At 38.2% G+C, this 14,831-nt stretch overlaps 1 protein-coding gene across 1 annotated transcript in view; it reads right to left on the bottom strand.

Moving 5' to 3' along the window:
- The window catches only part of RBKS (ribokinase), a 72,221-nt gene that overhangs the window by 14,390 nt on the left and 43,000 nt on the right, over positions 1-14,831 (bottom strand). The window contains exon 7 of the mRNA XM_064708930.1: positions 7,319-7,507. Coding sequence (XP_064565000.1) covers positions 7,319-7,507 — 189 coding nt within the window. The remainder of the gene's footprint in view (positions 1-7,318; positions 7,508-14,831) is intronic.

Genomic DNA, 14,831 nt, shown 5'->3' on the forward strand with positions numbered 1-14,831 from the left:
AAGTGTCTTTAGAAGGCCTGAATCAGAAGCAGAAACTCACGAGGAACTAAGCAAGTCCCATCTAGACTTTACTGTGAGTCAACTCACACACAGTCATTTCAGTCATGTGCCCTTTCACAGTTCAGCTGAACTTCAAACATAATAGATGCAGCTTTATTTAGGCTTACAGTGCTGATCACTGATTGGAGTGCCTGGCAGATTAACTTATCTCTCATGGTTTTTCTGTTCCAAGATTCAATGGATTCCATATTTGTAAAAAAGGCAATGCAGAAGGCTAAGTCAGAAAGTGGGTTATGACTGGAACTGAACTTATTTAATAACCTATTTGGGTTGCATGTTAAAGAAAGGAAGCTATTATGCTCTCGTTTTGTGGGATGTTAATGGGAACTCTGAGCACAATTACTCTGTGTTGGTGTATCTGAATAAACTCCACTGATAAATAAGATGTTTGCCCAGCATTAACTTCTCTTTCCTTGAAAATGAGAGGGAAGATGGGAAAAAGCAAAAAAAAAAGAAGAACTGAAAATGAAAAAAGAGAAAAAAAGAGAAAAAAGAGAAAAAAAGAGAAAAAAGAGAAAAAAGAGAAAAAAGGAGAAAAAAAGAAGAAGAAAAAGGAAAAGGAAAATGAAAGAAAAAAGAGAAAAAGAGAAAAAAAGGAAAAGAAAAAGAAAAAGAAAGAAAAAGAAAAAGGAAAAGGAAAAGAAAAAGAAAAAGAAAGAAAAGGAAAAGAAAAGAAAAAGAAAAAGAAAAAGAAAAAGAAAAAGAAAAAGAAAAAGAAAAAGAAAAAGAAAAAGAAAAAGAAAAAGAAAAAGAAAAAGAAAAAGAAAAAGAGACATTTTAGGGTTAAGGAAAGAAAGAAAATAGAAAACCACAAAGGTTTACTCCTTGCTACATCCTTGGGTAGGAAAAGGTTAAACAGTCAACATTTTTCTTTTCTTAGCAAGTTAGAGAACTGTACATCAGACACATTGTCTGCCAAATGCTTCATTTACTACCAGCTGCATTTTTACTTTGTTGAGAGATAACTGAAATAAAATCACTGTTCTTTGTACAAACGGCATGCTAAATAATGCACGGCTACAAGATTATTAAATAGCAAAGGCATTTGATAATATTAGAGGCAACCACAAGTCCCACTTCTGCTGATGCACAGAATTTTGAGTAATTAGTCATTGCACAGAGTGTTGTATTTATATCCCCTTGAGCCTCAGACGTTAGGCCACAAAGTCAGGAGACAAAGAATTGCTGTTATTAGGAGGACTGTTTTGGATTTATTTATATTCTAAGGCTTTATTTCAGTGTCCACTTCACTCCTCTGGCTCAGGCTTCCTCCAAACCAGAAGATACAGCTAAGTCAGAGAATTTTAGTGTAAACCATATTTCTGCAGACAAGACCTCTCAACTTCAAGCAGAAGCACTTCAATGAGTTTGCAAAGCCCCCAAAGAAGCACAACTGGCCTGAGGTTATATGAAAAGCCTGGGAAAAAGGCCTCCCGGGTTCTGTTCTGATCTCTAACAGACTTCTCATGGCTTATATGCAACACATTAATGGCAGCTCCAATTTATGGACAGATAAATTGGGATACAAAGAAGACACGTAACTCTTCCAAGGATTTACAGCAAGTCTTTTGCAGAGCCCTAGAACTCTTAATCAGTCCTTTGTTAAAATTGCTAAACCACACTGCCTTCTTTAGACCACAATTGCTGCACAGGCCTGAATACTGTGACATATCTAAAATTATACAGCTATACACTTATATGAGGCTTTATTAAAATAAAAGTTGTGTAACATTTTCAGAGTTCAATACAAAGCTGCCCAGTGAGCAATTTACTGTTTAAAGACAGCCTTCATAATTCTCTCTCCTAATAGAAGAGTCAGATCTAATAAATTGTATTAAGAAATCGAGGGAAACAACAGGATTTGAACAGAAAACATCTGATGACAATTCATACTGTAGCAATGAGCTTTTCGTTTGCAGAACTGACATGAAAAAATAATGGTAACATTTTTGATTATGACAAATAGTATGTATCATATCTCTGAGAATATTGCACAGAAAAGGACTATATAAAATAAATCATATGCTCATGTCAAATTTCAGGCAGAGTAGATTAAATGTTGAATTTTATCCTTTTCCCTAAATGACTTTCATGTTTACAAGCATGGCACTTCAACCTGTGAGCTTCTCTTAGGCTGTGCAACCTCTGTATACAAAAAGCACAACCAGACAGGGAAAATGTTGGTAATATAAGAAATTACATGGTAAATTTAATGGTTGTGCTTAGAAATACTGCAAAGCTAACCATTCTAGCTTCTCCATTATATTTAAAAGAGGGACTGTTGATTTGCTGTGATTACTAGGGGCACTGTTGTGAGAAGTGATTCCAAATTTTCATTTAAATATTGTGTGCTCAAGTGCATCCATTTGCCTTTCAAGAAAATACATCTATGCCTAAGCCAGAGATGCAGATGCCTGATCTCCTGGCTGTGAGTGTGCCAATGCAGGACTTCTTGCACACAACAGTGGTATGTGCAAACCTAGAGGTCAACTGATGAAGAGATCTTAAATAGATCAACCGTACAATGCATTTAGAAGACCAGATGAGTCAAAAATTAGAAAGTCACCCTAACTGGTGCAAGTGTATATTTGTCATCCTGATCCAAGCTGGGCTCTGGTATAAACTGGAGGGTCTGAAAACTAACTCTAGATGAGTTAGTCATGATGACCTCCTCCCCAAAGTGACCTTCCTGCTGTAACCTGGAAATGGGGGCCGAACAGAAGGGCAGCCCCAGCTTACTCAGAGACCCCCCCATTTTCCACTAATGCCGCTACACAGGAGAGATTCTGCCAGACTCTCTCCGATTCGAGTCATGGATCCCAGACAGGACACCCACCTCCAACTGCAAGGAGCAACCACAGAACCACAGAGCAATCCCAGAATCAGAGGGGACATTCCAGCCTGCCTTTGCCACTGACCACCAGACTGCCCCACCTCCAGAGGAGCCTGGCATGGCTCTGAAGGCCAGATCCTGAGTAACCTGGAGCTCCAGACAACCTCAATGCCCCTCTGAAGTCCACCTGCACATACTGAGCCTCAGGCAGGCCTCTGGCAGTACCTCAAGGACTTGACTTGGCTCCCAGCTGTCACTTGAAGTGCTCAGCTCCATACTATCCCATAGTGCTTTTTTCAAAATGGAAGGGAACTAATCTCAACGCTGGCCATATTCCAGCTTTGAGTAATTACATTCTTCTGACAAATTTTCCTTGGCAGTTTCAATAGAATATAATTAGTAAATGTAAATAGATGTAAATAGTGCTGTAAATTACACTTTGTGTGATTGTCAGATGCAGAGGGGAAGAGCAAGGGTGAAGGGGCAAAAAGAGCAGAGCTTCATTCTCCAGTATGGATGATGTTGTGGCCTTCTATCTCAACAGACCATGTATGTCTCTGCCAAGATGGCTTGTTCAGGGCTACTGCAGCAGCAGATGTCAAAATCCAGGATCATCGTGTGGTTCATCACACAGATCATCCCCTTCACCTCAAGTACAGTTCTGTCATGATGGAGTTTGGTCATGTCCCACAGCTGTTTGGGAGCAGCTGCCGTGCTCCACCTCAGCTGTGCTCCTGCTTCAGCAGCAGGCAAACTGCTTCACACACTCACAACTGCAAAATGTGTGTGTATGATATTATTGTTTTCTGTGGAATGCTTATCAGATTTGTGAATGATTTGTGAAACCTTCTGCTACCAACAGAAGTGTCATATAAATGGAATTATATAATTATCCTTCACAGCTATTTTAATGTAGCTTCATGTACTAGTTTCACCTAGAGTGGAAATAGCTTCTTCCAAAAATAAAGTAAATGCATATATTCAACTTAATATAGTCAAGTAAATTTAAAAGCAACTATTTAAAGTAATGAAACTAGAATATAATGTATAGCTATATTAGTACTTTATTATGTGTCAAATGTCTCATGTACGTCAACTGTTTCAAATACAAATTGATACAGCTGGTGGGCCTAATCAGATCTTTCTGTCACAGAGAAAATTTGAGGATGATTTTTCAATAATTCACTTATTTTTCTGTTTATCCAAAATTTTCATACAGAAAGTAGATAGCAGGAACTAGTAGATTGAAGGGAAAGTTAATTTTCTTAACAAAAGCTTATTGCACTATTTAGCTATAACAGGAGAAACAGATGTTTCAGCTTTACAATGCCATGTCTTGCAAAACTTCCCTCTGAACGACTATTCGTGCTCTACATGTTTTGGACTGTGTATGGAGAGCTCTGCTAACAGTCATGAGAAGCATTGCATACATTACTAAAGCCCACACTAAGATAATTAGTGCTAAAAAAAAAGAATCAACAAGCCTTTTTTCCCTCTTTATAGTATTGATTTAGTGTGGGTGAAAAACGCCAGATTTTCAATCTTGAAGATTCATGTTCCACCACAGAGTGGGAGATGGAGCCAGCTTTTCCCAGTGTTCTGCCAATAAACACTCAGATTAACCACCTCAAGGGCAGGGATGAAGACCCAGGCTCTACAGCCTATCAACCCTTAGTGTCTCTGATGAACCTGTGAACTTGGAGAATGGGGAGCACACAAACTGGGACAAGGAACACAAATTCTTAATCATGTGGCTGTACCTATCCAAGTACTTTGTTGTTCAAAAATTCCTAAAATTGCGGTGCAGAACAGAAATTACCAGGGGTCAGTACTGAAGTTGCAGGGCTGCAGAGAGGACTCTGAGCAGTGGTAGCAGCCATGGAAATTTCTACAGTGAAAGGGGACTTTGAAGCTAATTTTGCATCTTGCATGTGTATCTCCTAAATGGCAAACTATGTTTTTTAATGAGGACTCTGCAGCCTTTTGACAGGGTACACGTGCCATTTAACTCTTTGTCTGGCAGTCACTTCACCTTCCGCAGATCTAAACAGTATCAATACAGATAGAGGCACAAAACCCGATGTGATTATGCCCAGTCCCTTGAGATGCTGAAGTCAGAGCAGTTTAAAGTAGCAACTTTTTTTTTAGTATCAAATGGCAGGCTAAGAGCATACACATGAACTCTGAATACCCTGTGGGTAGGTGGCTACTTGGTAAGCCAACTTACAAGTTTGATCCTTCCCCTGGGGAAGGATCTACTGTGGACATGCCTTGAAGAAAGTAACATGTCCTACTGGAATGTTCAATGCTTATTTTAATAACAGAGCAATCCAGGTTTGTTGAGGATTACATTATTTTGCTTAGTGTTTGTGAGGGTTGCTTTAAAACCACTTGCTTTCAGGCAAAGTGATAATCAGACTAAGCACTGTAAGACTTTTATAATGGAAGGCCAACACATATTTTTTCATTCAGGCTGCAAGAATAAACCAAGCACAGCTGTTTTACTGAAAACAACCCACTGGTATTTAAGTAGATTAACAAAATTAACTGTGAAAATCCTCTGCTATGTGCAAGCCAATAACCTGTTGGCCACAAGGAGGCAGGGCAATGATTTAGTAAATTAAAAGGAACTGTTTTTATTTAAAATAAAATTATTGTGTTTTTAAAAAGAGGCACATTACATTGGTTCAGACATGAAACTCTGAACTGCTAGGCAAGATAAAAAGCATTTTTCATCCACAGTGTGTGGTTTCAGTATTGCTGTTTTATTCCAAGAGCAGCAATTCTTTATCTTTAAGATATCAAACAATAGCTGATCTGGAAGCAATTTTCTTCTTTTGAAGAAGCAGATCACACATATTTCTTCAACATCACTTCTGTGTGATAGAGAAGAAGCTCTAACAGTAAGCTTTGATAGCAGCAGTGGATTTACCAACCCAGAGCAAGAAGCTGTACTGCCAGGTTCACAAGGTGTTGCTCCCAAGCTAATAAACCCTGCTTCTGGACAGCTTTGGGAGCTCTGCCTTTCACTTCCTTGGCACTTCCAATTCTGGGCTAAAAGCAAACAGAGGCAGTTTGGCATCTGCAGTGCCCTACCAAGAACCCTATGCATGAACCAAGAACCTTAGTGATGTCTCCTTCCCCCAGCTAGAAATTTAAGACATTCCAAAACTGGTACACGCAGGGTCAAACTTCTAAATGACAACGCGGCAAAAGAAAATAAAGCCAAAGTGTCTCTATTTCAGAGTTATGCAGAAAAAGATTATATTGACCAATGAAACAATGCTTTCCACAGTATTAGAATATCACAATCCAAACCTAAAAGTGATCTTCTGATTGAGATAAAGTGACTTTATTCTTAGCTCTGCTACTGCATGTTACTGACCTAGGTAATCTCAGCTCCCTCTGCCTCTGTTTCCTCATCCTTTAAGCAGTTGCCTTTCCTCTTTGTGAATCAGTATGAGGTCCATGGATAAAAAACATGCTACAAGAACTAGTTGTTATTAATGCAATTCAGATATGGAACATACCAGATGGTAAAATCTCCAGGATTTTAATGAACTATTGTAACAGAACATATGTAATATGACGTTATTATAACAGGCATTTAAATGTATAGTCAGTACATATAATGTGACCTGCTCTGCTCTCAGTAACTCCACTGGAATTATTTTGGATTTATGTCAGATAATACTAGGAACACAAAATAGCCCCATATGTGCAATGTGGTGAGGTTTTCATAGCAATGATATCTTAACTATTGCCTGTCCTGTTTTTCTCTTTTGCTGGGGGTATTGTATTTGGGGTTTCAACAGAGCATGTTTTCTGCACTCAGTTCTGAGCAGGAAGCAAATAAGTATCCTAATGTCAAAGGTTAAAATGCACCTGACCAAGTATCCCTTACCTAGCATTATAAAACAGTCATCACGAAACAGCATGAACTTGTGGGTTTTTCCACTATATTCTGTAAAAATTATATCTTAAATCACCTTATGCTAGATTTGGTAAGTAATTCATGCTTTGTCAGAAGAATCAAACATTCAGTTTCATACTGTGAGTAGTATCTCCATTCTCTCACAGTGTTTGAGTTCTAGACAAGATGAATTAAATGAAAGGGCAAAGGTGAAAAACAAGACTGCAGCTCAACCCAGTGGCATCACATACTACAGTCAGAGACAGGTACTTCAGTAAAGGAGGAACATGAGGACACCTTTAGTATAATAGTTCTAAGTCATCTACAATACAGACTATAAAACTCAGGTGAATTGATATTTAATATATAAGACACTGGAAGCAAGATACCAATTTCACATCATAAATTAGCCTTTGTGCTAGTGCCCAAAGATTTGGCTGATTACTCACTGCTTTCCCCTAGTGCTTAAGCAGTCTTTTCCAAAGCAAGACAGTTAAACCACAAAAACGTACCGTAGTGTCCACAGCCCTGACCTTCCCAGCAGGAACGTGCTTTGGAATGCCTTCGTCTCCTGATATCATCATGCAGCCTTCTGCTCCAAGAGTAACAATTACGAGCTTACACCCTCTTCCTAACAGCATGCGTCCCACCTTTTCTGCATCTTCAAGGTTGCCAACTGGGATGCCCGTTAAAATTTCTGCCTGGAAAACAACCCACGCAAATGAAAATCATAATCTGACAGCATTCATTTTTGGACAACTGTTGCATTTGAAAACAGTATTTAGTATCTTTTAAAAATGTGCATTGTAGGATGATCATGAAACCACTTCCTACGCTGATCTTCAGCTGTGTCTTGCTCCTTGCTTGGAATCAGTGTGTACTTCAGGCACAGCAGACTAACAGAGAGCAGCCTAGGCACAGAGACACAGGAGGTGTGGGTTCTGGTTCCAGCTTCTACAACTTACCTGCTGTACAACTCAGTAAAATCACATTTCTCCCACATGCCTCTGTTTATTCATCCGTGAAATAGATACAGTGAGACAGTCTTGGCAAAAGCATTTTGTGGTTTAATGTGAAAAAATGCTGCAAATCAACTTGGTCACTATTCCTGAGGGAAATTTATCACTAAGTGAGGAACTTTTAAAGTACTTTTTTAAATTTTCAGTGTTCAGCTAACTAAAGGGACATCACAAGAGAAAATCTCTTTCACGAAAAAAAATTGCTCAACTTTGACCACTCTGTTCAGTTTAATTATTAAGTTTATATATTTTTGGATGAGAATAGCTAAAATTTATCTGAAGCCACCTTTGGACAAAGATCCATTAAAAAATTATTATATATTTGTGTTGCAGCCATGTCCATATGTCTCTGTCAACTGTGCTGGCTCTGTACAAATGCAGTTAAACTCTTCTAACTGATGGTGAGCTTAAGTAAACTTCTCCCAGCTGGGCCTTAAAATTAATCTCTTCTAGTTCCATACAACTAAGAGCAAAACTTCACCAAAATCTGCAATGAAGACTTCAGAATCAAACAACATGTTCACCACTTCACACATTTTCTTAATGGCATTGTATTGTCAAGTGTAATGTGCTTTTTCCCTTCTTTTTGGAAGGGAAAAGAACAAGAATGAAACAGGAAGAAAAGGAAGAGAAATTGTCATTTCTCTGAAACAGTCTAGCAGGCATAATACTGTATGCCTCCAACTGTAAGTAAGCGGACACATTACATTTTGCTGTCTTCACTAAATTTTGTCCTGCTTGCCCATGAAAAGGGAAGCCTTACTGTAGCTGGCATTACAAGGCTGCTGCTGCATCTTGAAGAATGCAGCCTGAAGCATTTTCAGATACCTGCTTCATAGCCGAGCATAACTTCCACACTCCAAGTGCTTATTTTCAGTGGAAAACTTTCTTTGGAACCTATTCAGCAGCCACTCTCCTGACCTTTGCTGCATGGGCAGCTCAGCTTCTTGGGAAACAGCTGCTGAAACATTTCAGACGGCCTTGCTCTGCATGCCTGAAGCTTGAATTCAGCGCTCGCAGTTCTCGATGTAACCAAGTGACCGAACAAGTGTTTGGGGAGCGCAGCGAGGAGCGGGCGGCAGCAGCGGGGCCAGGAACTGCGGCAGCCAGCGCCGAGCCCAGCCCTGAGTCACTGCTCGCCACTGTCACTTCCCGAGCTTCGGCCCGGCGCCGGCGACAGCAGCCACCCTGCGCTCCGCAGGGCCTCCGTGCCAGCACACTCCCTAGCGTTCATCCCATCACTCGCACAGCGCTTCATCGCTTTACTTTCAAACGCACATGACTAAGCGCTGCGGCCCCTACTCAGGCAAGCGCACAAATTATTTCAAGCGCTGCTGATGTGGTCACTGCGAGGCAGAGCCTGGTGTGGCAGGACTCTGTTGTTAAACTTGTGCGTGGTGAAGGTGTACGCCCAACTTAAAATTACTTTTTTTAACCACACTGATCCCAGACAAGAATATAGTAAAATCTAAATTATAAGAAGGCAACTAAATCTGTCCAATTTTCTCTTTGGCATGCCATCATGCTGCTCGAACTTCTCTTGCAGTATAAACTATTCAAGCATATTAAATATATTTCAGTCTTTAAAAAGTTATAAAAATATTTTCTGGTAAGAATTTTTTTTTCAAAAAGTATCTCACAAAATCTTTTGACTGTATCTTCTTCCAAGGTTTCCAGGAAATCAATTCACTAATAACGGTTTTGGAGTAACTACAGATAGATGACATATACTATTAAAATATATATGTACACTCTGTTCAAGTGTCTGAAAATTCCGAGTCTTTTTGTGAATTTTAATATCTCTGGAGCAGGAATTATGTATTCCTGTATTCGGAACACCTGGTGCCCTGTGCTACAAGAATAAAAATAATTTCACACAAATCCTTGAATGAAACAGGCAAACTGAATTTTCAGAGTACTTTATGAGGGGCAATAATTCCAAACATTCTAACTCTGTGGAAAAGTCTCCAGAAGGAAAGTGGATTTGGTTTTTACAGAGTAACAGTAAATCTAATATTGGTTTATTTACCTGATATTTATGCTTCTATAAGCTCATGAGCAAGGTAAATGAAGCATTTTAATATAATAATTCTTCCTAGTGAAATGCACAACCTATGCTTAGCATTATGACAGTAGTCAGCTTTGTGCTTCCCATGTCCCAAATCAAAAGGATTTTTTGTTTGAGTAGTGAAAGAATTGTTTTGGGACAGATATTTGTAGAAATCTTTCTTTTCATCTTTACACTGCTTATACCAATAAACAAAATTATTTTGAACAGACAGAGTCTGTATAAAAGTAGATCTTTGGCTGCTTCAAACCATTATCATCTAACTCATCTACAGCAGGATGGTACAACTAAAAAACACTGGAACAAGCTGGAAGAACCATAAAAGCAGCAGAAGCCAGACAGATTCTGTGCCAATGATTAGAAATTGCAGTAAATGTCAACTGATGTTAAATACTGTGGTGAGTTTTTAAGTTCCTCCCTTCAGTAGAATCTTATTTAAAAAACAAGCTGTGGTACAATTGAGGGAAATAACTAATGGTTATGTAAAGAAAAAATTAAATAACAATACTAAAAGCCCAATGTGGACATTTGCCATCATACTGTACAAAAAAACAGCAAATGAAGAATTTTATTTTTCTGCAGCTAGTCCCATAAAACTAGTCAGTTAAATGGACTTATTAAAGCAAGATGGCATTCCACACAACTGTTGTCAGAATAAACCTATGATGGATATTATATAATTAATCTACATACTATTTTCAAAATGTTGTTTGCAAGACTGGTAGAAAAATTTAGCTAAAGCTTTCAATTTCATAGATAGGAAGGCTCTTGGCCATAGTCTTTACCATCTTAGTTATGTCTCTGTCTCTCTTTAGACTGTGGAGTCTAGTCATGGTAAGCTGACACAAACCAGAAGTGCTACATAAAAGAAAATGGCCCTGCTTTTTCCTTGCCATTCGTGTCCAAATGGCCCACTCTCATGTGCCAGAACAGCCATTTGTGTGGCCTGGAAACAAACTGAGATTGCCAGGCAAATCTGTGTTAAAACTAACACCACCCTAGGTCCCACATTAACCACAAAAGTCAACCCAAAACAATTAACTTCTTTCAACAGCAACAGTAATTTACGCTGGCTACAACTGAGAATGTTCCCAGCATAGGAGCATTTGCCAGTTCCTCTAGCTGTGGTGCATTTGGGGCAGCCACTTCCAGGGAGATGTTCTGGATCCTCTGCTTGGCATTTGCACAACCAAACCTGCAGCATCGTATCTAGTTTTGGCAAACTCTGGCACAAGTAAGACACTGAGCTAGCACAGGACACTGCAGTGCAAGGCCATCCAGACAGTCAGAGGGCCGGAGACCAGGACATACAAGAGGAGGCTGGGAGAAACAGGCTGGTTCAGCCTTAAGGACTCCTGGCTAAGGGGAACATCTAATTGCTGTCTAGGGCAATTTAGTAGGTGGGTATAGAGAAGATGAAGCCAGAGCCTTCTTGAAGGTGCAAAGGGATAGGGCTAGAGACAACAAGCACAAACTAGAACATGGGTAATTCCAGTATTAGGACAAGCTTTTTCACCACAAGGGTGATGAAGCAGTGGAACATGTGCCCAGAGGTCATGCAGGCTCCAGCCTTGGGAGATTCAGAACTTGACTGGGCAAAGCCCTGAGCAATCCATCCTAAACTGGACAGGCTTCACCAGGGTGCTGGACTAGTTGAACATCCAGAGGCCTATTCCTAACTTCCACAATCCTCTGATCCTCAGCAAATAGAAACTGGTGAAATAACAAGAAGTATTAATTCCTTGGGGAGCAGTCCATCATTTGGACTGGGTTTTGTGCACCTAGCACAATAACAACTTAGCAAATGTTCCCAGGTACTACTGGAAGAGAAATAATAAATAATAACAGGGAAACTGTCTCAGTTTTAAGGCTAATGCATCTAAAACTACATATGATAATTTAAAATACTTTTCATTTCAAATATTATAACACAGTAAGTCAGTTGGCTACAAGCTTGGCCTGTACCTTAGAAGATTTCTTTTGAGAACGACAAAACAAGAACTCAATCTCATTAATTCTAACACATGTGAACAGTCCCCAAGAAGTAGTACAACAGATTAAGTGTATAAGAAATTGCAAGGTCAGGCCACAAGCCAAGCTAGTTCCAGTTGTTTCAAATTAAAAAATTTTTACATACAGGCAGACAGAAATACTTATCGTGCTAGAATAATTAAAAACTGATTGAAACGAATTGGCCTGAAGCTATAATTTCCCTCCCAAAAGTAACATCTTTCATTTTAAACTAAATATGGGAAAATTCATACTTTCCAGCAACTGATAAAAAGGGGTTTAGAACAAAGATGGAAATAAAATATACTGTGAATTGCTGGCAACTTCTATGTAATGGCAGAATAGTAGCTTTCCATTACTTAAAACACAAGAGGCAAATTCAAGAGATGTTCTGAAATATTTTTTTTCTAAAGGAATTTCTAAAGGACCTGTTTTTGTTTTGACTCCTAGAGAGATCAATTATATTTTCTTAAGGAAGATTATTCTTACTATTAATCTCACTATATTAACAAGCAGTATCTTAAATACTTATCCCAGTACTTAAATCCCAGTACTTAAATCCTTATCCCAGACTACAGATAAAGTTTTATAAACTTCATATTCTCTGAATCTAGCAAAAGGCAATAATGTCTCTTGATTCTGGACATACTAACAAATATTTATTCAAAAAAATTATCTATCCTCTGTTAATAGACAGTAACACTTAAAAGGAAACAGTAGGAATATATCTGTTTTTCAGTGTTATTTTTATACATTTTACAGCTTTAACAAAATCAGCAATTAACTTGTACTGCTTTCTACTATTGAAGCTCCAATGCTAGTATTTAATTAAATCTTTGCAAGGCCTTCTTTAGATCAGAAGTCTGATACCCATTTTACATTAGGGAGAAAGTAGTTCCCAATTTTGCATTAAAAATAGCTTGTCAAACTTAATCATTTTCTGTAACCATTCAGGAGTTTTTCTTCTCCTGAAGGGCTCCTCAGTAGTCTGTGAACAGAGAAGCAGCTGTTCTTCAAAACGTTTAGGATCAAATTGAAATTGCTGATGTGCAATATATTTTGGTTCCTAACCTGCAGGGCTATGTAACTGCATGCACACGCTGAGAAAGAAAAACAACACATGAACTGTATTGACATTGTGGTTATGCCTTGAGCCATCTGTAGCCAGGAATCACACAAATACGAGGGAAAAAAATGGTAACTATTCCTTGTCTGGTATTGGGTTGTCTCCTTTTCAACATTTATAGATGACTGAAAAGAACAACCATTAGTTTTCACCAGGATGACACTGGATACATTTATTTTTCATTAGAAGTATTAAGGGAATGGAGAACTAGCACATTCCTGCACAAACCTCAGGGATTAGGCTGTGCTACATCTGGGAATTAACAAACTAGTTTCAACAAGTTTGATCTTTCTGGGAAAAGATAAAACTGAACTACAGGCTAAGCAGTGAAAGAACTGATAACCTTGCAAGATTTGTTCTGACATTTTTGTTCATGAACCACATAAAAAGAAAGTAATGTCAGACAAAAAACCCCTCTGTTATTGCAACAAGCAAGAGTGAAAAGAACAGCTTGTGAAGAGCCTTCTAGACAAACTAATGGTAGATAATTCACTGATAGTGTAATTTTGTTTGCTTCTCTCTAGCACGTAATCCATAAGAACAAGCTGTGCTGTTATATCAGATACTGCATGTGATTTCATTAAATCCTAAAGCATTTAATAAAGAATGGAGTATAAAGTGTTGATGTTGTATTTGATATTTGCATGTTTGAGAGCCAGCATCCCATGGCTGACACTAGAGCTGACATCTCCAAACTTCTGTTCTGGGACAAAGGCATTGCAGATCAAGACCCTAACCTTTAGAGCTGTAAATAACAGAAACTTCTGACTCAGTAATAACTCAGCTAAACACAAGGACCATCCCCTTTCCTCATCTTTGATAATACAAACACTCCACACAGTCTATGAAGATGTCTTAAACTATATGGCTGGAGTTCTCCTTGAGAGCCAACATGATTTTCTGTTACAAACATACTGTTCACATATTATCCGCAAACCACAGGATTTTATAATTTAAAAGTTTTTCTTGGTGAACAAGGAAGAGAGGGATATTATGATGAAATTGTGATAAATACTTGAAAAAATAAATTACTAAGAAAGGCAAACCAAGCAATAAAAAAAAATCTATGTAAATTTAATCTTGTCTTAGAGCACACATTTGTGTTTAAAAGAATGTTTTAGAAGCAGTTGAACTGGGCAGCTCTAAAGAATTCACCTTCAAATCCAAGGTGGTTTATTAACTATTTAAAAAACTCAGTAAAGATAAAGCAGAAATACACTTTTTTTTTTTCCTTGAAGTAGCTAAAAATACCAGATAACAAAAAAAATTCCAGAAAGGGTAAAGCTGGAATAGGATTTTGGCTATAAGGAAGACATTTGAGACTTAGAAATACCAAGTAGGAGAGGCAAAGAAGCTGGAACAGAACACCTCAGGAAGGCAGTTGTAAGCAGGACATTCAATAAATTCGGTCATAGAGAATAGTAACTTTTTAAAATCCAAGAGAATGACCATAGTGGCTTAGAGAAAAGGTCCATATTATCCAAATGCTATTTTCTAACTGCAATTGCCAGTAAATACTAAGGGAATTTCTAAAAAAAATAGGATAAAAATATCTTTTCCCAGTAGATGTTCAGGATCATCAAAGTCTTAGGTACTCCCTTATTTAAGATGATGATGGAAATGCATATGTAGCCGGTTGAATGTATAAAGTTTAAAAAAATTAGATTTATCTTTAAGATTTGTAGAATTAACTTGTTGATTTTAAGTGTCATGCAGAGATGTGACTGCTAACCTTTATTTGGGTATGTAAACATTTGTCTGTATATCAAACTTCTCAAGTGTACTCATTATAGAGCTCTGAA

This window comes from Zonotrichia leucophrys, chromosome 3 (assembly GCF_028769735.1).
Source record: "Zonotrichia leucophrys gambelii isolate GWCS_2022_RI chromosome 3, RI_Zleu_2.0, whole genome shotgun sequence".
Taxonomy (NCBI): Eukaryota; Metazoa; Chordata; class Aves; order Passeriformes; family Passerellidae; genus Zonotrichia; species Zonotrichia leucophrys.